This window comes from Canis lupus, chromosome 5 (assembly GCF_003254725.2).
Source record: "Canis lupus dingo isolate Sandy chromosome 5, ASM325472v2, whole genome shotgun sequence".
NCBI lineage: Eukaryota > Metazoa > Chordata > Mammalia > Carnivora > Canidae > Canis > Canis lupus.
The window spans coordinates 33,994,668-34,017,629 of record NC_064247.1 but is presented as its reverse complement, the minus strand read 5'-3'; the positions used below and the strand labels follow the sequence as shown (position 1 = coordinate 34,017,629).

Genomic DNA, 22,962 nt, shown 5'->3' with positions numbered 1-22,962 from the left:
GTCATGATCCTGGGGTCCTGGGATCAAGTCCCATTCAGGCTCCCTGCTCAGCGGGGAGTCTGCTTCTCCCTTTCCCTGTGCTCCTCCCCATGCTTGTACTCTCTCTGTCAAATAAATAAAATCTTTAAAATATATATATACATACACATAAACATATACAGTATATATACATGAATACATATATACACATGTACATATATGTATAAATATATACATAAGTAAATATACATATTTATACATGTATGTGTATATGTATGTATTTTATATATGAATATGTATATATATGTACGTATATATATTTATATATATTATATATATCACCAAGAAATCATCCATATTAGGGATATTGGAGTTTGATGAGAAATAATTTTATGCCCTGGTGGGAGGTGGGGTGAAAGAGGTGTGACACTGGGTCTTGGTAGGTGGGGGCAGTGGCATGGGGTCTCTAGGTGCTGAGCAGGGGAGAATCAAGCCATGGGAACAGAACACAAAAAGAAATAAATCATTTGGGCATCAAAGACAGAAGGCTGGACTTCGGCATTTACCTGGAACGTCCTGGTCCTGGGCAGCCCCACTCCCCCTTCCCCAAATGAAATGGGAAACGCCCCCTTTGCTTAAAGGTGGAACTTGTAGAGAAACACATGGAAGAGCCCTATACCTATAAATCTTGGGACGTGAACAAGGTAGATTAATTTTGCCTTAAACTGTTCCTTTTATGTTTTGTAACTTACTTCATTGTACTGTTAAATCAGTTCTTGTACTTGGGCCTCATTGTTTGTTACTTGTGTATGTTTATCTGCTCTTTTTTTTTTAATAAAGATTTTATTTATTCATTCATGACAGACACACACAGAGAGAGGCAGAGACACAGGCAGAGGGAGAAGCAGGCTCCATGCAGCGAGCCCAATGTGGGACTCGATCCCGGGTCTCCAGGATCACGCCCTGGGCCAAAGGCAGACACTCAGCCCAGGTGTCCCTGTTTATCTGCTCTTAAAAAAAAAAAAAAAAAAGGAAACGAAAGAAAAAAAAATTTTTTTAAAGATTTATTTATTTATTTTTATTTATGATAGACACAGAGAGAAAGAGAGGCAGAGACACAGGAGGAGGGAGAAGCAGGCTCCATGCACTGGGAGCCCGACGTGGGACTCGATCCCGGGACTCCAGGATCACGCCCTGGGCCAAAGGCAGGCTCCAAACCACTGAGCCACCCAGGGATCCCCCGGAAAGGAAAATTTTTGAAAAATTAAGGGAACACAGGTGAACTTTATTTTTGTAATTAGGTAGGATTGATTAACCTGATATTCTTTCCAAAAAGAACTGAAACCAAGATGAGACAGGAGTGGAAGCATCAAAACCCCCATGCAGAAGTGGGTATAGCCAGGAGCTAGGAGCAGAAGAGAGCCCTGGACTGGCAGATGGGGAGGACCTCGGGGAGGGAGGGCTGCTGGCTAGCTGAGTCGGAACTAGAACATTCTGTGAGAAAGCTGCAAGCCAGCTTTGGCCAGCGCGCACGCCTGTCTGTTCCCAGTCGGGAGCTGCGCTTTACCTTCCTCACCCCTGGTCCACCATCCATCACCACCATGCCTGCCTCCCCTCTCTGATGGCAGGATTTATAGTCAAGTTCTGAAAAAAAAAAAAAAAATGGAAAGGGGGTGGGGTGCATGGGAACCAGTTGTGAAATGATAAATCAAGTCCTCTTTAAGGTCTAGGATTATTTTGGCATCTTTCACTTTTGGATTCTTTATACGAGATGCTTGGAGAGTCAGGGATAGGGCTTAAAATGTGTGAGTTTTGTTGTTTTGTTTTTCCTAAAAAAAAAATGCTCAATTTGTCGGTTTAAATAGACGTTGGCTTCGTTGTGGCTGTTCTGCACCTAGGAGTAGTGAGAACAGCTGCAATGAACCCCGTTCATCTGATTTTACTGAGCCCCATCCATCACACCAAGGGCTCAGGAAAAACTTGGAGTGGTTGGGAGTATCCAGGACAACAGTTTGGTTTGGTTTCTAAGGCTACCTAGGGAAGAATTAAATCTCCACTACTTCTCGCAGCAGAGCAGGAGCACCTCTGGTTTGGTGGTGCAAATGTCATGAGACTTCTGCTCTTCTTTCTGAGAAACCAGCCCCATCTCTTGGGCCCGTTGTCCTCACCACTTGGTACCCCATGCATGCGCGCCCCTAGCCTGCACATCTGTCTCAGGACAGCCGGTCATTTCCTGACACTTCCTATGTCTCAGACCAAATTCATCACTTGCGACTCCTTACCCACCACCCACTGCCACCACCGCCCAAACACAAATGCAACATCCACAACCTATCCCCTCACTCCTGCTACCACCACTCAAGTGTGCCAGTTGCCCCCATTGTGCCTTCCTAAGAGGTTCCTCATTGTCCTTGATTCTGGTCTCACTTTTCTGTCTCCAATTCAGCCACCCACTTGATCACTCTGAAAGCCCGCTGTCATTTGCCAAACCGCTGGCAATAAAACCTGCCAGAACTCTAACCTGCCCCTAGAACACAGCCCACCGCCCTTGGTTCTAGATGCGAGGCCCTCTGTGGGCCCTCTGCCCTTTCTCTGGTCTGCTGCCTTCTTCCTTTATCCCTGCAGGAACCCTCACCTCCAGCCAAACTGGTGACCTCCTCCCCTCTCGCCCGCTCCTGCTGCCCAGCACTTGCTCACACTGGTGGCCTTCCCTGGGTGGCTCTTCGATTTCCAGGCTTCTTCAACTCCACTTAATAGTTGGGTCTTATCGTAACTAACACTCCAGTTTTTACCTCTGTGCAAGCGTGTGTTTTTACTCTTTACTAACAATGCACCAACATGAGTACCTTTGGGAGAGGAGCATCCTCCTTCTCCATAATGCCCACAGGGCAGCAAAGCCAGGGAGTCTGGTAGGAAGAGTCACTGGTTTAGAGTCCTCTCTGGAAGGGGTCAGCCCTGGGTGATTGCTGCAGGGTAGCCACGTGGGTCTACCTTGATTTTTCCAGGAAAGCCAGAAGTCTTCATTTCCATGAGAAATTGCTTAATTTACATTTTTTTCACATCATACTTTAAAGGTGGTACCTAGGGGCACCTGGGTGGCTCAGTGGTTGGGTGTCTGCCTCTGGCTGAGGTCATGATCCCGAGGTCCTGAGATTGAGTACCACCTCAGGCTCCCCAAAAGGAGCCTACTTCTCCCTTTGCCTGTGTTTCTGCCTCTCTCTGTGTGTCTCCCATGAATAAATAAATAAAATCTTTTAAAAATAAATAAATAAAAATAAAGGTGGTACCTATCAGAAAAGTACCCTCCCTTGCAACTATATCTTAAAGACTGCACTGCTACATACTCCTGGCTGGCTCCATTGGTGGTGGAGGGCGCGACCCTTGATCTCAAGGTCATGAGTTCCAGCCCCACGTTGGGGGACAGAGATTACTTAAAAATAAAATCTTAAAAAATAAAATGACTCCTGCACATGCACCACGGCTACAGAATAGCAATTCATTCTGTGCGCAGGTACCAAACAGGATAATAATTCTGCTCTGCAGAATGGGTTTGAGAATCTTGATAAGGAGGAGGAGGTGGTCTGGAAATTCAGAAAATGGAGTTGTGATTCAGATGACAGGAGAAAAGTGGGACAGTGTTTTGTCGCCCTTTCCTTTGGCAGATGACTTCAGTGAGACAGCCCCCCCCTCCTTAAACCAGTATAACTGGATGCTGTTAATATCTCTGTCTTATTTTCATTTGTGAAAATGTTCCAACAAAACAAACTTTTACATGGAGATTTACCAGACTGACATTAAAGGGCAGGCCTCTTTGGAGGGGAGGGGGCAGGCAGCAGTCTTACATGCTGGGAGCATCTGTCTGTCAGTTGGGGCAGATCACAGCCCTCTCCAGGCAGATGAATGAAAGGTCAGGGGAGGGAATGAAGTGGCTGCCCTCTTTGATAGGCTGGCCTCTGCAGGTGTTTGGGGAATTCCTATGCAGGTGCAGATTCCAGATGAACTCCTCTTTATAGCATTTGGACCTCTGTGACATAGTCATCTTTCATTCATTCTTCACACTTTTATTGAGTCCCCTCAGCAATGCTGAGATGTCAGGAGGGTCCCCAGGGCACATGGGCCAATGTCCCGCCTGTGTGTTGCTTCAAATCTGGGGGGGTGGGCAGGCGGGGGACACAGGGCACCTGGGTGGCTCAGCCTCTTAAGCATCTCCCTTAGGCTCAGGTCATGATCTTGGGGCCCTGGGATCAAGACCTGCATTGGACTTCCTACTCAGTGGGGAGTCTGCTTCTCTCTCTCCCTCTGCCCCTTCTACTCCCTGACCCTGCTAATGCTCTCTCTCTCATGCTTCCTCTGTTTCTGTCTTCTAAATAAATAAATAAAATCTTTTTAAAAAATCTGGCAGGAGGGATACAGAAATGTCACAAGCACAGTAATACAAGGGGAATGTGTTAGTGTTCCTTTGGGCCTAAATGATCAATCTAGAAAGTTAGATGCTTTCCAGGCCACCTGATAAATCTGTGGGTTCTTACCCTACCTCTGAGGGAAAGTTTGATTCCAGTCTTGTCCATCTTAAATCCATAATGAGAGAAACCAGATGCATTCCAGGCTCTTGTGGAAATGCCCTTTCTGAGCATAGACCAGCAGACTGAGTACAAATCTGGGATGAGGGGGTACATTTCTTCTGTATTTAACCAAGTTCCCCCATAAGCTTTCTTGGTTTGTTTTCGGGAGCACCTTGATTTGTTACTTGATCACAGATGGGTCAAGAGAAAAAGGTAAAACACTTCATTTTCTCATCTGCCTGACCAATGGTGTGGCACGGCTCTACGCAGAAGTACCATGTCCAACGGTAGGATTTATGAGATGCCTCGGATCTTGGAGAGACTGCAGCCTTATGCCCTGAGAGTGCCCTAGCTGTGGCCACTCATGGAGTCCTTCCTGGATGCAGACACCTGGGCCCCACACAGTGAGACTGATTCAGGGAGTCTTGGGTTTTGTCATCCAACTAGCACCCTCAGATGTCCTGAATTAGGGGATGCTTGGAAACTATTCTCTGAAAAGCCTTGGTCTAGAAGCTGGAGAGATAAGATCATAGACAAAATGTAACTGCAAGAATAGAGCAGCTGTGTAAGGGTGGCCTGGTGGTCCGTCCCACGTGCCACAGAAGTTTGGAGTCAATGGAGACCTCATTTCCGGGAACCTGGGTGGCTCAGTCATTGAGCATCTGCCTTTCAGCTCAGGGCATGATCCAAGAATCCTGGGATCCAGTCCCACATTGGGCTCCCCACAGGAAGCCTGCTTCTCCCTCTGCCTGTGTCTCTGCCTCTCTGTGTGTGTGTGTGTGTGTCTTTCATGAATAAATAAATAAAATCCTAAAGAGAGAGAGAGCGCGCGTGAGCGCTCATTTCCGGTCTCGGGACCCAGAAAACATTTGAGTTAGTGCAGAAAAGGTGGGTGGGATTTTGATGGTGTGAAATGAAGAAGGAATTTCAGGCCAAGGGAATGGAATGAACAGAAGCACTGAAGTGGGGAAGAGTAATGTATCTTCAGGGGGTTTGAGCAAGTGGCTCCCCAGGTTAAAAAACCCTTCTGTGGCACTGGGGGCCTCAGAATGAAGTCCAGACTCCATAGCATGGTTTCCATAGCCTAGAAGGATCTAGTCCTCCAGCACTCCCCTCCACCCCTCAGAGACCGTGATCTGGCTCTCCTGACCTAATTAGCATCCCCCTTTATTTCCCTGGCTTTACTCCTAGGGCTCCCTCTACCCAGAACACCTGCTCTCTCTGTACCTCACTCCCTGCTGCTAACTTTTTAGTTCTTCAGGATTCTGTATGAAGGGCACATCCCCCAGAGCAGTTCATACATAGCACCCGGGAATCTTCGTAAGTTGCAGATTCTGATGCAGGAGGTCTGGAGTAGGGTTTGGGGTTCTGCTTGTCTCACCAGCTCCTGGGTGGTGTAGTGTTGTCTCCTCAAGGCCCACACACGGAGCAGAAAGGATCTAGGGTAGTAGTTCCCTACTCAGGCTACACATCATGATTGCCTGGAGAGTTCAGAACAACTCTTGGATGCCTGGATTTCCCATCCATGTAAATTCTGATTTAATTCTCCAAGAGCATAGTCCGCTAGGCTGTTGATGTTTTCCAGAGAACCCTAATGTTCAGGTTGAGATGCACTACCTGAGTCCCCAGGTCTGGCTTACAGTGGACATCTACAGGATGCTCATCCTGGGTCATGAACTGACTGTTTGCCTGTGCCCCTCGCTGGGCTCTTAGCCTCCCAAGAGTGGGGGCTGTGTCTTGTTCATTCATCCGGGAGGAGTTTATGGGGCATCTGTTCCATGCTGCACACAGGGCAAGGTTCAAAAGCTATGAAACAGACTTGGTCCCTGGGCTCACACCATTTACAGCATTGAAGGGGAACCGTCATTTTAGCACAGTGCCTGGCATGGTTGGCCCTTAGTACGTATTGAATGAATGAATGAAGGAGGGGTGAGGGGAGAAGGAAAATGAAAAGAAAGATGGGGGGCAGGTCATGGTTGTCATCAAAGCACCTGGAGCAACCCAGGTACCCCGAGTTCCTGGATACCTGGAAGCTAGGAGGCAGCATCACCCAACCCCAGAGCATCAGAATCCCCTCTAGGGATTCAGCATTTGGAGAGAGGGACAGTCACAGGGGGGAAATGCTGTTCAGTGCACAGGTCTGCAAGCAGAATGAATTGACTGGCCCCTGGACGAGAGGGACGTTCCCTAATGTCTTGTGTACTGCTTTGGCAAATGGAAAGTCGTTCTTTTTTCAACAGGTGTGTTCCATACTTACCCTTTTTTTATCATTTGGATTTGTGCTGTCTGTGGCTCTCTCAGATATTCTAGGTTTCTTCTCCTGGCTGATGTGAGCCTTGACTCTCTTGCTCCCTTTTCTGTATTAGGTAATTATAAAAATAGCTCTAATTGAATACTGGATGGGGAAAGGAGGGTTAAAAAGAAATTCACAGACTGCCTGGGTGACTCAGTCAGTTAAGGGTCTGCCTTCAACCCAGGTCATGATCTCAGGGTCCTGGGATCCCCGTGCATCCCGTGCTGAGCAGGGAGTCTGCTTCTCCCTCTCCATCTGCCTGCCGCTCCCCCTACTTGTGCTCTCTCTCTCTCTCTGTCAAATAAATAAATAAAATCTTTAAAAAATTAAAAAGACATTTATCTTAGCCACTGAGATAATATGGATAATAGGAAATAAATATATATGTACTTCTACTTTAAACGTATAAATATGTCTATATATATATATATATATGCACACAGAACTATTACAGAGGGTTCACATAAGCATAGATTGTTTTTTTATTTTTTTAAAGATTTTTTTTAAATTTATTTATGAGACACAGAGAGAGAGAGATAGAGACACAGGCAGAGGGAGAAGCAGGCCCCATGCAGGGAGCCCGACATGGGACTTGATCCCAGGTCTCCAGGATCATGCTCTGGGCTCAAGGTGGTGCTAAACCACTGAGCCACCCAGGCTGCCCACAAAGATTGTTTTAAAAAGAGAGAGAGAGCTCATTTGCTGCCCACTCATGCCGTCGTGTCAAGGGAAGTGCCTAAAAGTGACCAGAAATTCACGGCCAAAGTTCCAGGTGTGGAGAAGCTATTTCAAGCAAGGAGCTAATCAGCATAGAGGATGTCACAGTTCAAATTAAACAGAACAGTGGATTCTACGAAGGAAACTCAGGGAAGTGAAAGGCAAAAATATCAGGACCAAGTTTTTGAAATAAGTAAATGAATGGATGCACAGAGGCGGAGCCCGCAGATCCCTGGATCGGTTCCAATTTCCCCATCACGTTAGAATGACATCCTCTGGGCAACGTTGTGATTTGAAATAAGTATTGATTGTTGTGATCTCTGCTTCCCACCTCTGTTTACAGCCAGGGACATGCAGAAGTGAACAAAGAGCCAGTGATGGTTCAGGGGTGTGTGTGGGGGGTGGCTGGGGAGTATGTGTCACAAAGGTCCCATGTCACCCTAAAGCTTCCCCCCTCCCCCTGCCCCGGGGACAGTCACCGTCCCACTACCACCACCACCGCCCCACACTGTAAGCAAGCAAATGTAAGGCCACATTCCTATTCCTAACTTCTGCAACGGGAATGTCTGGACCTGTAGGTTCGCAAAGCCGTGTTGGGCAGTTGAGTCTGGAAGATTCCTTTTGGTCACTACTCCCTCCCAGAAAGAGTTTCTACCCAGTCTGGCACACAACCTTTGCTCTTCTTCGAGGTGCTGCCTACACAGACTGAAAAAGTTGTAAGTCCCTTGGAAGGGTTTTGAAATGCTAATGAACAGCTGTTGACAGGTGTGAATACCCATCAGCCTGGAATGTCACACCTATTCAAAGTAATTGAGCATCCTTGACTATAATCTCCTCTAAACTCCAGCAATGTGACACCAAGTTGCTTCAAGCTGGGAGAGAGACTTCCTCCAGACTCCTTTGGCATTTTGTCTCAATAAACTTGAAAATAAATAAATAGCCACACACCCACACACCCACACACCTGCAATGTTTCTGCCTTGCTTTTGAGGCATGTATATGCAGGGAGCACACCTCTGTGATTTGGGTGTGTGCACACACCTTGCATACATGCACATAAAACACAGCACTTGGGTACCTGTTGTGTTAAGCAAACCACAGTTTATTTTTCAGAACTCTTGAAGTAGACACCTAGCTCATTTACTAATATGTTTACTTACACAAAAGTTTATTGAAGGTTGTTTGTTACTTTAAGCAGAATAGGTTTACTATAGAAAAATGGTAGAGAACAGGAAACAAAATAAAAATCCACCACCCACTAACAGTCTGGGTGGATCTTTCTTGTCTCTCTTTTTTTTTTTTTTTTTTTTATTTATGATAGTCCCACAGAGAGAGAGAGAGAGAGAGGCAGAGGGAGAAGCAGGCTCCATGCACCGGGAGCCCGACGTGGGATTCGATCCCGGGTCTCCAGGATCGCGCCCTGGGCCAAAGGCAGGCGCCAAACCGATGCGCCACCCAGGGATCCCCCTTTCTTGTCTCTTTTTATGCATATTGATGAAGATGTGGAATATAGGTGAGGTCTGGAGCTGACGACCAAGAAAGAATTCTTGCGATGTCTTTGGTGCAAAATGGTGGTTTTATTAAAGCCCAGGGACAAGGGGAGCCTGCGTGGCTCAGTGGTTGAACATCTGCCTTTGTGGGAACAAGTCCCACATCGGGCTCCCTGTGAGGAGCCTGCCTCTCCCTCTGCCTGTGTCTCTGCCTCCTCTCTCTTGGTGTCTCTCATGAATAAATAAACTCTTTAAAAAAAAAAAAAAAAAGGCCTGGGAGAGGACCTGTGGGCAGGAAGAGCCAGGCCTATGAGGGGTGGCTGATTATATACCTGGGAGTTGGGAGGGGTTTGAGGATACCATACTCTCCAAAGAATTTTGGAAGCAAGGTTTCCAGGAACTAGGGGGCTAGCTAGCTATTGTTGGGAAAAGGTCACTTATTACCATCTAATTAAACCTGAGTCATGAGACCCTTCAGATGTGTATCAGTGGGTCATGTGCTTGGGGGATGGTCGCCAACACATATCTTGGGGGTTTAGAGATAAAGGAAATTTCTAAAGGAATTTCTATATGTTTAAGTGGACTTATAGGATCCTGGGGGTTGGGCTAAGATTGCCTTCTCCCCTTAGCAAAGTGTGAACATCGAGGCAGTTGAGCCTGTAGAGGAGGGTCACTCTTCCTGTTTCAAGGACTTGTCAGTGTGTTGCCCCGGGCTCGTGCTTTGTCCTTGGCTAGCCCTGTGTTCCCCCATCACATACGTAGAATATGTCTACATGTGTTAACTTTTTTTTTTTTAAGATTTTATTTGTTTATTTATGAGAGACACACAGAAGCACAGGCAGAGAGAAAAGTAGGCTCCCTTTAGGGAGCCTGATGTGGGACTAGATCCCAGGACCCTGGGATCACGACTTGAGCTGCAGGCAAATGCTCAACCACTGAGCCACCCAGGCGTCCCATGTGTTACCTTTTTAAAACCGATTCGGGATCATATCGCAGATACCCCATAATTTGCCTTTCTCATTCCTGGAGTCTGAACATTTTCTCTCTCTACCCTGTTTCCAAGACGGTGCCTCCAATGACTGTAACTTTTTGAAAAAGTGTGTGTATTATATCTTTTTACATGATGTCCCACTTTATACAGAATGAACATTTCTAGCTTTTTTTTTTGTTAGAGTTCATTTATCGTATTCATGAGAAAGACACACACAGAGGCAGAGACGTGGACAGAGGAAGAAGCAGGTTCCCCGAGACTCCGGGATCACGCCCTGAGCCAAAGGCAGATCCTCAACCATTGAGCCACCTAGGCATCCCTCTAGCATTTAAGATCTATTTTGATTTAGAAGTTCAGAACCACCACACAAAAGTCGTATGTTTGTTTTCAGTGGCAAGACACTGCACGAAAGGAAGTATTGCCTCTTATTCCTGTTGGGTGAGGTAGCTGAAGGCTTTTAAAGATGTGGTATATCTTTCCAAAGGCAGGCTAAAGAGAACAGGGCCTCCTCCGGCAGGCAGGCATGTCTCGGATGCTGGGTGCTGTCCTGGGTGAGATAGGATTCAACATCAAGCAGGTGCTCTGGGTGAGCTTGTATTAAAGTGGGGGAAGGAAGAGAGGTAGCAAACTGTACCCAGACACACAAATGTAATAATTACCCATATTGCAATGGCCTGGACAGTGAGGAGGCCCTCTGGATCTGAAGGCTATGCAAAAGAATCCGGGTCTGCATTCCTTACTTTATTCACATCATCAAGATCGTCACTAGAGTGCTGTGTGGATCACAGGAGAGCATTCGGGTAATTATGACAGATGAACGCAATCTGATACCATTAGCTCCTTTTGCATGTGTTATAAAATGGTCTCGAGTTGCTCATAAACATGGGCTAAGTGAAATGCCATTGAAGATCTCCATCCCTAGGGGAGGACCCTGGCTATTTTTCGTTCTTTGCTTCTGTGTGAGCCTTCCCTTCCTTGCTTACTTTGTGGCTGATGTTAGCTACGTTACCCAAAGCCAGCACGCTGATGGTGATGATTTGTTAAAATCTGGCAATCTGGATGAAGGAAAAATGATGAGCTCTCTGGTTCTCAGTCATTCCTTCTGACTCCAACCCGGCCCTCATTCCCATTCACCCAGTCCCCATTATGAAGCAGAAAACACTGCTCAAGGCCTGGTTTATTTACCTAATAAACTGGCTCTTGTATTGCCTGGGAAATGCTAAAATTTTTGAGCCAAGAAATCCTAGTAACAGGCAAACAGGGGTCCAGCAGTCAGGTCTGAAGAGACGACAAAATGAAGGTCAGCTAATATCGCCATTATTCCCCTTCCTGGTGGCCATGACAGCGCTGGGGTTTATTTGAAGATCCCAGACTTCGAATCATTGCTTGCATTGTTCACTGCCCTAGTACCACAGGCTGTGCCAACAGTTTTAGATATTAATGTATTCTAGAGATCAGTGAATGAAGAATTCCTCTGCACTTTTCTTCCCTTTTTAATTTTTTTTCCCCTTTCCATACACTTTGTTTGTAGTGTCTTTGTCTGCTGGTCGTTGCTGGGCATTTCTAATGAGAAAGCAAAGAATTGCAGAAGGAAAAAGGCAAAAGGGGGGTGGTGTAGAGAGAAGAGAAGAGGCACGGAAAAAACAGGGCGTGTTTAGCACTTCAACGGTAAGGTGACATTTTTACAAGCTAGTCAGGTGCACAGGACTCACTGGGGGAGGCAGCCTTGGCCATGCAGATTCAGAGCAGAAAGTGCTTTTTTTTTTTTTGGAAATGTCTGACTCATTGATTAGCTTCTCGCAATGGGAAAAAAAAACGCACTTTTATTTTTTGAACATCATTTTCCCTGCAGGACACCCAGCCTCAGTGCTGCTTTCATATTCATTCCAGCTTCATTATTGAGGCCCCCCTCCCAACCCACCCTGGGCAGCTGCTAAAAGGGGGAAAAATTAAAGCAATTCATACTCCTGGTGACTTACTGCTGCAGAATAATTGGTTTCTGTTTGCAAAGAACATTATCACAGCAAAGCCCAGAAAACAGAAAGGTCTGTCTGAAGGAGAAGGTTGCTGAGGCCAGGGGAGGGGGTGGGGGTGGACGGTATGGTGAAAAATCACATTTTTGCAAAGGTAATTAGCTAATAATTAATTTTTTTGTTGTTGTTTAACCATCATCCCATACTAGGGTTTGTCCTTCTGTGATACATGTACACATGCTGGTTTTTGAGCACACCCTTTGATACCTCGTGGAAATGATAATGAGACCAAACCCAGTTAAAGAGCTCTTTAGACAGTGCGCTGCTTTGGGGGGGGGGGGTATAAAATGCAGACCCTCTGAGGGCTCCTCCGACACACAAGAAGTCCCTTTGTTTTCTGTTTTATAAACCAGAGGCATGTCTAAAATTGCAGGGAAAGTGAGAGGGGCCGAGGAGTTGGCGCCGGAGGCTTGGCTTTCTGTATTTAAAAAGAGAAAAAAATTGTTCACCAGTTATTCGTGCCTGGATTTGATAGGGCAGTCTCTTGGGTGTGTTTGAAGTCCTGAAGGAAGGTTCTCTGAAGATGTAAGCGGGATCTGTCTTTCACTTAGACTTAATTAAGAAACTTGCTGGCTTTGTCTGTAGGGGGCCCATTACGTGCAAGCTGCAGCCCCCTCTGAATAGGGGCTCAGCCTGGAAAGTGTATACACGCCACACCGCCTTTGTGTCGTGTTGCCAAACTGGAGGCAGGAGCAAGTGCGGACCGGGCTCTGCCAGAGGTCATCCCTTGTTGTTCATAAATGTGAGCCCCCGGCCCCAAACAGAGAGCTCAAGCCAGTGCGGGAACATTCCTCAGGGACCTAGAACTAATGAACCTTTTAGAAAATGAATATAGTAAACAAAAAAAGTGGTGGCCATTGGAGAGATGGTGGAGGAGAGTGTGTCTCCTTCTCCAGGGGCCCGTTCCCAGATCCTAAGGACCAGGCCCAGGGCTCACCAGAGAGGAGCAGGGTCCGCGGGCCCTTTGTATGGAAACCAGAGGCGGCTGGAGCCCGGCCCGGGGCACCGTCCCGCCCCCAACTTGTTTCCACCCAGCCCGGGGACCAAGTTTGCTGTGGTCACTGTTCTTGTATCCTTGAGAATAATTTCCCCCTGGTGGGCTACTGTGGCCTACCCTATTTAGAACAAAGTTGCTGAATGCAGGAGAATAAAGAACAGTGGGAAGGCTGTGAGCAGTGGTTAATCAGCTAATTCGCATTTCAAAAGGCACTAATAAGAGGTGATAAATTCAAATAAAGCCCCGGGTATGAGTACTTTACTCATTCTGGAAAAGCCTTCGGAGAGGCTCCCGTTCTCTCCCCCCTGCCCGGCTCTCTTCCTTTCCCTTTGAAGCCGTGGACCTCCCGGGGTACCTGCTCCTCGGCCTGCCCCTCCTTGTGGTCCTCCGGCCTGTGGCCGCCTGCACCCTCCACCGCGGGAGCAGGTGCCCTCAGGGATCTGCTGCGCCCCATGACCCCGGCCCTGGCACCTTCCGAGCCCCCTCGCTGCCCTGCAGCTCACAGACTTCGTGAGATCCAGTCTCTTCCTTTGCACGTAAATGATAACTGCCTTCCTCCTTCATCTCTGGTCGCTGGCAGCATTGGACCCACCCCGTCCATCCTGAGGGACCACATCCCTCCACCACCACCACCACATCCCAGCCTGCTGTCCAGACGCAGTGGGGTTGGCCCATCTTAGACTTTCTAGGGAGGCTTCTCATGAGTGGATCTTCCTGCTGTCACAGGCAAAAGGCCCTGTCCTGCAACCAGAGTCACTCTCCCAGTGGCTGGAAAAGTCAGCCAGTCAAGTGACTCTGTAGGCACACAATCTGTAATGCCAGTGATCAGTGCTTTCGTTTCAGCTGGGAGTTCAGCTCAAGTATTGGAAGATGAGCTCATCCAAACTCTTTTCACCAAGTCCCCCAGCCCTTGGCAAACTGTAGAATATTGTGGTCCTTGGTAGAGCATGCCTGCAGAAGGAAAAGAAACTGTCCTGTGGTGTCCTGAGCCCACTGCCAGAAACAGCATCATCCTGTGTGATGCTTACGGTTTTTCCTGTGGCCATAATATCCCTGTGGGATCCTTCCCAGGTGGTTCCTGGTTTCATAACCTAGGAGCACCTTAGCCCCATCACACTCTGGAAACCCATCAGGAATGAGCCACCTACCTCCTCAAAGGAATGGCATTCCATCTTCTGGCCCTGAGTGATGTGGAATTCCCCTGGACTTCCTCATTGACAGCTTGATAGTTGGGGATATCCTCACAAGCCCTAAGATGCCCACTGACCTGGCAGGCTACACCTGGGAGCCGACCAGCCTTGTGGTTTGTCACCTAGGACAAAGGCTTTCTGCATAGCATACCCTCTAGTTATCCGGAGCATCTTTACTCGCCTCTTACTGAGTGAGACTGAATTATTCTGGAAGGCTTCCTGTTTTTAGAAGGGTTGTGGACCACATGACCTCCAAAGTCCCTTCCATGTAGACACGCACCAGCACTCATGTCCATCGCCAGGGGCACGTGGCCCAGTGGGTTCTGCCACAGGACACAGGACTCCTTTGCTGTCCGTTGGCTGAGGGGCCATCAGGGAGAAACTGCACAACAGAGTCCAGCTCTATAGCCAAATAAACTTGGCTGTAGGCAACAGAAACCATCTCTGGTCGCTTAGTGCAAAAGCAATTTATTGAAAGGGTATTGAGTAGTTTGCAAAATAAATAACCAAGAAGGCTGGCAAATCAGGCTACAACATAGAGAGAAACCACCAGTGGCTACCACCCCACCACAGAACCTTCTGGTGAGGATATCATTGCTGCAACTGCTGAGTGCCCCACGCTGGCCGGCCCTGCCAGTGCCAGACCCCAGAGGTAGTAGCTCGGAAAGCTCCAACTGATGCCCCTGGGGGATGTCCTTGCTGCCACCACCACCAAAATGAATGTTCTATGGTCCTTAGTCATAGCACCCAAGTGGCTGCACACTAGCTGGCGGGGAGGCAGGGGATATACCAACATTTGGCCCTTTCACCCCTGCCTCCTATAAAAACTCAGGTAGCAAAGAATTTCTCAAATATAAGAAGTAGATTCAGATGCTGAGCAGCTGCAAACCCAGAGTGTGTCTCTACTGGGAGTGGTTTGCCACAGATGGACATCTTCTTTGGCTCCTGTCACTGAACCAGGCAGCTTTATCCAAGATGATTTACGTAATTCGTGGGACCCAGTGAGAAGTGAAAATACAGGGCTTCTCATTCAGAATTTATTAAAAATGTCCAGAGGGCTACAGCAGAGCATTAAACCAGGCATTAAACCTGTGCCACTGTTCGGGTCACATGCCCATGAAGCCAGCCTTGACTTGACCTTAGGTCACTCAGTTGGGTCTTGGGGCCGTGATAAAGCCAGACACGTGATTTCTCATCTATCGGTGTTACTTCATTCTCTTTCCTGCTGACAATTATAATTATCCCCATTTGACCGTTAGAGCAAACGAAGCTGTGATTGCCACTCAGGCCTTCTGACTCGTTCAATTCCCTGTTCTCCAAACCATGTCCACTGCGTGCCAGGAGCTCCAAGCGGACAGCTGTGTGGTGTCCCTGGGGGTGTACACAGCACTCTCTGGGTACCATCCTCCAGAGTTGCCACTATTGTAGAACAAAGACTGAGCCTCACTCACTTGAACACTTCATCTTTCACTTCCAAGAACTGCATTGCAGGAAGGAGGGAGCACAGTGCTCCCCGCCAGTCACTGGAAGGCCCCACACTCTATAGTTTGCAATTAAATCCGGTCACCTGCTCTAACCCTCAGTCCCCTCTGTGTCTAATCCCGAGAATGCCCAACCTCTCTTCTCTGCAGGATTCCACCTCTCCCAACCCTCCTTCCATCCACAAGGCTCAGTACAATCAGCTTTTTTCTCTTTAGGATCCCAGCCTAGGGCACCATGGAGTAAAAGTCTCCCCTACCCACTCTCTATCCTGCACATGCCCATCCTTCCCATCTCTGTGGTTCCCAGAGAGTCAACCCCAGAGAGCACCTTTTAAGGTTTTTTAAAATTTATTTATTCATGAGAGACACACAGAGAGAGAGAGAGAGAGAGAGGCAGAGACACAGGCCAGGGAGAGAAGCAGGCTCCACACAGGGAGCCCAATGTGGGACTCGATCCCAGGACTTTGGGATCACACCCTGAGCTGAAGGCAGATGCTCAGCCGCTGAGCCACCCAGGCATCCCCAAAGAGTGCCTTCTTGTTGCTCTCCGTCCCCTGAGCCCTTCTCTTTCTCCTTCTCCCCTTTCCTTTCTCATTCCTTTCACTGGACAGAACACAATAGGAGATTCGAATATTTATGATGTTTTATAAAATGCAAGGTTACAGGACATGGTTTTAATTTAAAGCTCACAGCCCTCGAACAAAACATAGCTTCCTTGGAAAAGCTATAATGAATTTCATTGTTTTTATTGCTATGTAGTCTTCCAGTGATTATTTTTCCTCCCTCCTAAAGTTTTTCCCCCCATTTTAAACCCAGGGAAGGAAAAATTTCCAAGGGTTATTAGTTCATTAGCTGTTAGAAGGAATAATTGATCTGTCAACTCAAAGGATTTATAAGGATTTGGCTCACAGAATTCATGAAAGCGTAGCTTACGTTTAAGTTCTGCCTCAAAAGGAAACATTTCAGTTGGGGCTTCCCCTTACTTTTTGCAAGATAAAAATTAGCATCCCTCCAGTGATGAAAAGGCCCCCTGTGTTTTAAGATCCTCCCAATGAGTAGGAACTACAGCTGCAATATTTGCACCTACACCTGAAATAATTGGATTCATGTGTATTTCAACCAAAGGAGTAGATTAGAAATATTACAAAGTTTTTGGTTTCTTCCAGTGGTGGGTTGCTTTTTGTGTGTCTTTTTTTTTTTTTTTTCCAGTAACAGAACAGCTAACATTTCTTCAACCTCAAATGAGGTTTTTGCTTGCTTTCTTTCTCTTTTTCTTTTTCTTTTTTTCTTTATTTTTTTTCTTTTTTCTTTTTTTTTTTTTTTTTTTTTTTTAAGCAAATGCACCCAAATTGGGTTTGGCTCACAAAGGAAAGGCTGACTGCAGAGCTAACAGACCCATCATTAGCCACCCTGCCCTCCTAAATGGCCTGTCCATTCCCCTGCTCACAATATAGGACGAAGGCCGTAAACAAGGGATCCAAGGGAACTCTGGACAAGAAACATACAATGGAGTGGGATAAATTTCTTTAGCATAAATAGCAGTCTCCAAGGGTGACTGGTGTGAATGGATTCCTGCTGCGAGGGTCTCTGTGCCTACAGAGGAGATCTGTGGCTTTAAGAGCTGTGGTCCCACCCCCTGGGCTGGGGAAGTGCTCTGTCTCCCCTGCTGGGCTTGGCCCACAGGCCCCCTGTGGGCCTCCTCTTTCCTTTCAAGCTGTGAGTCCTAAGGAACTCCGTGACAGCCCCTCTTTCATTCTGCTGTGCAAATCCTTGAGCTGTTCCTACTGCTTTCAAAAGGAAAATATAAGACATTTTACTTATTCTGTCCAGCAGGAGCATGGAAGCTGGTAAGACCCAGGGTTATTCCGGCAGTAAGCCTGGGGGAGATCTTCCTCTTTGTAATGACTTGTCACCAGAAATTCCCTAAGATGACTGGTAACCCACAGTTTATACTTCCTACATCCTTTACATCATGCCCTGTGGGATGCCATCTGGGTACCGCTCCCCCTGGGACTTGCGTACTGCTGGCCTAGGTCTGGACAACCCAAGACAGGAACAATGCTAGGAGAAATAAGTATATCCCAATAGTACGTGTCAGAGGTTAATTTCTTAGCGGCCATGAGCCAAAATGTGCAGGTTCCAAAGTAAATATTTACTTTTAAAAGAATTAAATAATGCAGGGACACAGTTAAAAAAAAAAAAAAAAAATCAACTGGTCCCCTGCCCTGGCCCTCCTCATCCCCTGTCCCAACCCAGAATCAATCACTCTTGAGTCCTCTTTCGCTCTTCCTCCTTCTGGTGATTGCCTATTCTGGAATGATATTTTTATGCACAAGCACTTTTAATTTCTCAAGTTTGGACATTACTTACTGATTTCCTGATCTGATATATAGAGTTTTACTCAAACTCTACACATTCACCTCTCTTCTTTTTCCAACATCCCTGCTTTTATTCCTCTGTATATTACTACTGTAACTGTAAGCAATATACTTAAATCTCTATTTCCTGTTACCTTGATCACAGGACGTTTGCCTCACCTCTCTGCCACTTCATTTCTCATCTCTCTACCCTTCATTTCTATCAGCTGTTGATAATGCTTCCATTCCCTTTTGACCACAATTAAGATTTCTGTACTGTGGTTTTAGGTTGATTCCAATGTTAGAAGCCAATAAATAGCTTTCATGTTATTATATCAATATGAATATTACACACTGCAAAAACAAGATGTGCACTGTGGCTGATTATATTTCCTTCTCTATAATCCTAAATCATAATCCCTGATGAAATCTATTTTCTTTTCTTGCATTCCATCACTGCTTTAAAACCATGCCACAGGGCACCTGGGTGGCTCATGGCTCAGTCAGTTAAACATCTGCCTTTGGCTCAGGTCATGATCCTGGGGTCCTGGGGTTGAGCCTGCATCTGGCTCCCTGCTCTTGAGCATGCTCATTCACTCTCTTTCTCTCTCTCTCAAATAAACTAATATATTTTTTAAATAAATAATAAGTAAGTAAGTAAGTAAAACCATGCCACATCTTTGTTTGCTAAAAAAAAAACTACGATTTTTGTTTCTTGGCTGTTTTGTTTTGTTTGCCCTTTTTCTTATTGGGAAAAGAAACATGTTCTTTTTCACCCTAAACTTGATATCTTCCACCTTCCAACTCATTCTGTTATTTTGAAACCATTCCATTCTTGTGGAAGCCCCCAATTTTCTGTTCTAAAATTTGCTTGTTCTAAATTGCTTTGCCCATATACCAAAAGAGAGTTTATACTGCCATTTACATATCCTGGAGTTTCCGGTTGCCTCTCTTTTTTTCCTGACATTTTTTTGTCTTTATTTTTGTCTTGAAGTTTTTTTGAGCTAAATCTCCTTTTTTTTTTTTTCCAGGAAACCTAAATCCTCTAGTCCTCAGACTTCCCTTTCCAATCCGGTTAGTATTATGATTCAATTGCTTATTGCTGAATCAAGTGGTATGTCACTGTTGTATTTTCCATCTTATGTAATTTTTTGATTTTCCAGATGTTGATAATTTCCTTTTTTCTTTTGTTCAGTTTTCAATGCACTTGTTTTTTTCCCCAATATATGAACATCTCTTTAGAATGCCTAACAATACTGATTTCCACATGGAAAAATTAGATAATCTCTCAAGGTTCTTATGTATCTTATGTATCTTATGTATTTGTTCTTATTTATGTATTTATTCTTATGTTTGTTGTTTATCATCCTGGTGTTTCTATTTGTTGTTAACCTGTGTGCTTATACCATTTCTCTGTTCTCATGTCTTCCTTTTCCTGAAAAATTTTAACCTTCATTTTGTTGAACAGTATCCTCAATTTTCTGCAAAAGGGCAAAAGGGGGCAAGAGTGGTATGCCTAATGAATTCTCGTGTGTGAAGATTCTTTATTACATCCTCATGCTTAGTTGGTAGTTTGACAGGGTGTAGAATTCTAAATTGCAAATTCTTTTCCTTCAGAACTTGCTTTACTTTCTAGTAATATTCAGTGCTGCTACTGAGAAGTTCACACAAATATGATTCTAGTTCCTTTGTTTGCAACCTGTTCTTATTTATCTTTTCATTGTCCCATTTTTTTGTCACTCTAGAAGATTTTAGGGTCTCTTATTGTTGCCGTTTTTGAAATGTCAAAGCAATTTGTCTGATTGTGGGTCTTTTAATTTCTAAAACTCTTTCTTATTCTTGATTGTTCCTTTTTTTATTGGATTTTGTCCTTGTTTTTATGGGTACAATATTTTTTTCCAAATCTCTTCCAGAATACTAACTAGATTTTTTTGGTAGGGGGTCATGCTCTGGATTTTTTTTTAATTCTCATCAGAATTGTTTCTGTATCCTCTAGGGTCAGTTCCTTTATTTGTTTGACTGTGTTTTCTATGTCATGCTATGGACTTTGCTTATATACTTGATGAATCTTGGGGATGAGCTCATACATATGAATCTGGAAGTGGAAAGGCTGATGGGAGGCCTTATATAAATGGATGGATCTGGTTGAATGATGGGCTTCACCCCCACCTTCCATATGCCATAGCATACTAGGACAGCAGCACCCACAGTAGCAGCTCTGGTACCCCAGAAATAGTTTGCTGGATGTCTTTAGAGAAAATACTCCAGCTTTTCATGTGGTATAAACACTGGGCTGCCTGGTGGTTTTGTTACTTGGTAGGTGGGGGAGGGTCCACAGAAAGATCTTCAGTGAGTCCTGATTTTTGTTCAGTTTCTCACTGTCTTGCTTATTCTCTTGTCATTCTGGAGCCTCTCAAGGTTGGTGTTTGGCAGGTTGGCGCCCTCATCAGTTACAGCTCTTCCCCATGTCTATGCCACAGCTCCCTCTTCACATTTGGCCATCAGCCCTACCCCATTTGTCTTCTGTCTTCAAGAAATTAGTGGGGGTCTCTCTTCACTGATGGTGCCTCACTAGATCTCCTCATTGTTGCAGGGCTACACCTCCTTAATGCCTCTCATCCTCTGTCTTCCCTTAAACCATGCTTTTTCCAGAGTGAAGCTAACCTAATGCCGTTACTGTGAATGAACTGCTGTTCATCTGCCCAGATATATACAAAGCAATCTTTGTAGACTTCCTTAGTCAGACAAACTCCAGGGCCCATCCACATGCCCCACGTAATGTCTAAAACTTAGATGAGTCAACAAGTATTCCTTGAGTATATACCACAATAGGCATGACAGGGAATATGAAAGATGTAAAAGATGTATTCGCAATCCTATAATCCATTGGGAAGCCCATAGAATAGGTAGGGCAAGGCCCCATAGTATGGGCGTTTTTAGAGATTAAGCATTTTGGTTAGCATGAACCTCAGAACAGATCGGTGAGGTATCTGGCAATCTTTTTCCTTGCAGAAATCGGAAATCATCGCATGGTACAATGAAGAGCGTATGGTGGATGTGACGTATTTGTTCTTCACTCACCAAAGAATTTTCAAGTGCAAGGGATTGTACTAGGAGCTGAGAACTCAGAAATCTGGACGATTATTCACTCTGCCTCAAGAAGGAGAGATGACCCATCCCTAAGTAACTCTCAAATATGAGGCAAAATGAGATCAGTGATGCAAGACGAATATAGGTAACATGTTACAGGAATTCCAAGTAAAGGGAGAGATTACTTCCTGCCAGTGTATGTGTGGTGCAAGGGAAATTAAAAAAACAGGCCCATTGAAGAATGGCTCACTGAAAGAGCATTTGGATAAATGGGGATGAAGGTGAGGAATTAACTCAGGTGAGTCCAGAGACAAAGGGAAATTCATCTGGACTGGGGCCAGAATTTTAGAGATGCTCATAACATGTCACTGTGAGGTAATGCCCTTTTCCTAGAACACTGCTTCTAGCACCAGCTTATTAATTAAAGCATAGATTTCCTCCGATCATACCTTGTTCAGTCAAGGGTCTTTGTTCTCTCCTGATGTTAATATCTCAGAACCATAGAAATCCAGCTCCCTCTCCCTCTTCCCCCCTGTCCCTCCCCAGCACTCTGTTCTGCTGTCAGCCCCCCTCCCCACAGGGAAGTCCAAGCCATGTGGTGCCAGCATCTCCTTTCCATCCTCTTCACTGCCACTGCTGTTCAGGAGCTGGGGTCGGCTTCCTCACCTGTCACGTCAGCCCTCTCCTACATATCTCCTCCCTGAATTACACAGGTCAGAAAGTTAAAAGCTCCTCATGATGAGGCTTCACATGTGGCCCAGTTTCTACCTTAGAAGACACAGAGATGGGAGAGACCAGTAGGAGGTGTTAGTGACACCCAGGGAGATCAGATCTCCTGATAGGCACAGAGGAGGAGTGTGTGGTCTTTGCAGGGAGCTCCGCGAAGATTCTAGCATCTAACACCTCTTGTCCCACGAGTGGTGTGGAACCCTTGTCCTGTGTGGTTGGCTCTTCTGGTTCTGGCCATCGTGTATCCTCCAGATCTGCTTTTCTGGTGGTCCGGAAGGTTCCATAAGCTCCAATATCCCCCCCCCCCTTTTTTTTTTTTGCCTAAGCCAGCTAGCTACAGTAGATGTGATTTCAACAGCTAAAAACTTTCCAGTCCTCCACCCATATTCCTTGAGGTTTCTGACTCTCCATTCATGGTTATCTCTTGTCTCCCATTTTCCTGCCATCACAGTAAGAGGCGAGGGAGTCTGCGTGATGGTCTCTGCAACACTGTGGTCTCATCACCTCTCCCTCTGCACGGCTACAGCTGGAGCTGTGTTGCCTCTAAAAGTTCCTCTCTCTGCCCCAGCCTCCTGTCACTCCACTGTCTCCATATGGACCTGTGCTCTAACCTCGGAACATCCTTCAGTGCCCTTCCTCACTCTCCTAACACAACAGTCCAGCTGTCTTCCTCTGTGAGCCAACAGCTCAATATATCCCACCAGACCTACTTATCTATCCTTCGGGCTACCTGTGCATTTACTGCCTCTTGTGAATACCCCTAAAATGTTCCCATACTGGTTTAGGTACCCCCCCACCATTTTGTATTAAGAATATAATGAAAAAAAAATAAAAATAAAAAATAAAAAAAAAAAAAAGAATATAATGATAGGGGCACCTTGGTGGCTCAGTGATTGAGCATCTGCCTTCAACTCAGGTCGTGAACCCGGGGTCCTGGGATCGAGTCCCGCATTGGCTCCCCACAGGGAGCCTGCTTCTCCCTCTGCCTGTGTTTCTGCCTCTCTCTGTGTGTCTGTCATAAATAAATAAATTTAAAAATCTTTGTAAAAAATA

General features: G+C 45.9%; 1 protein-coding gene across 9 annotated transcripts in view; it reads left to right on the top strand.

The window, feature by feature from the left end:
• The window catches only part of STX8 (syntaxin 8), a 258,093-nt gene that overhangs the window by 182,950 nt on the left and 52,181 nt on the right, over nt 1-22,962 (top strand). For 6 of the 9 annotated variants that reach the window (XM_049110214.1, XM_049110216.1, XM_049110215.1 and 3 more), the window contains one exon: nt 19,122-19,164. The exons of 1 other annotated variant lie outside the window; for it this stretch is intronic. In XM_049110214.1, the coding sequence (XP_048966171.1) occupies nt 19,122-19,164 (43 nt within the window). Of the gene's footprint in view, nt 1-19,121; nt 19,165-21,102; nt 21,605-22,962 lie in introns of those variants that run through there. 2 more of the 9 variants (XM_035716683.2, XM_035716685.2) reach the window with 2 other exon arrangements.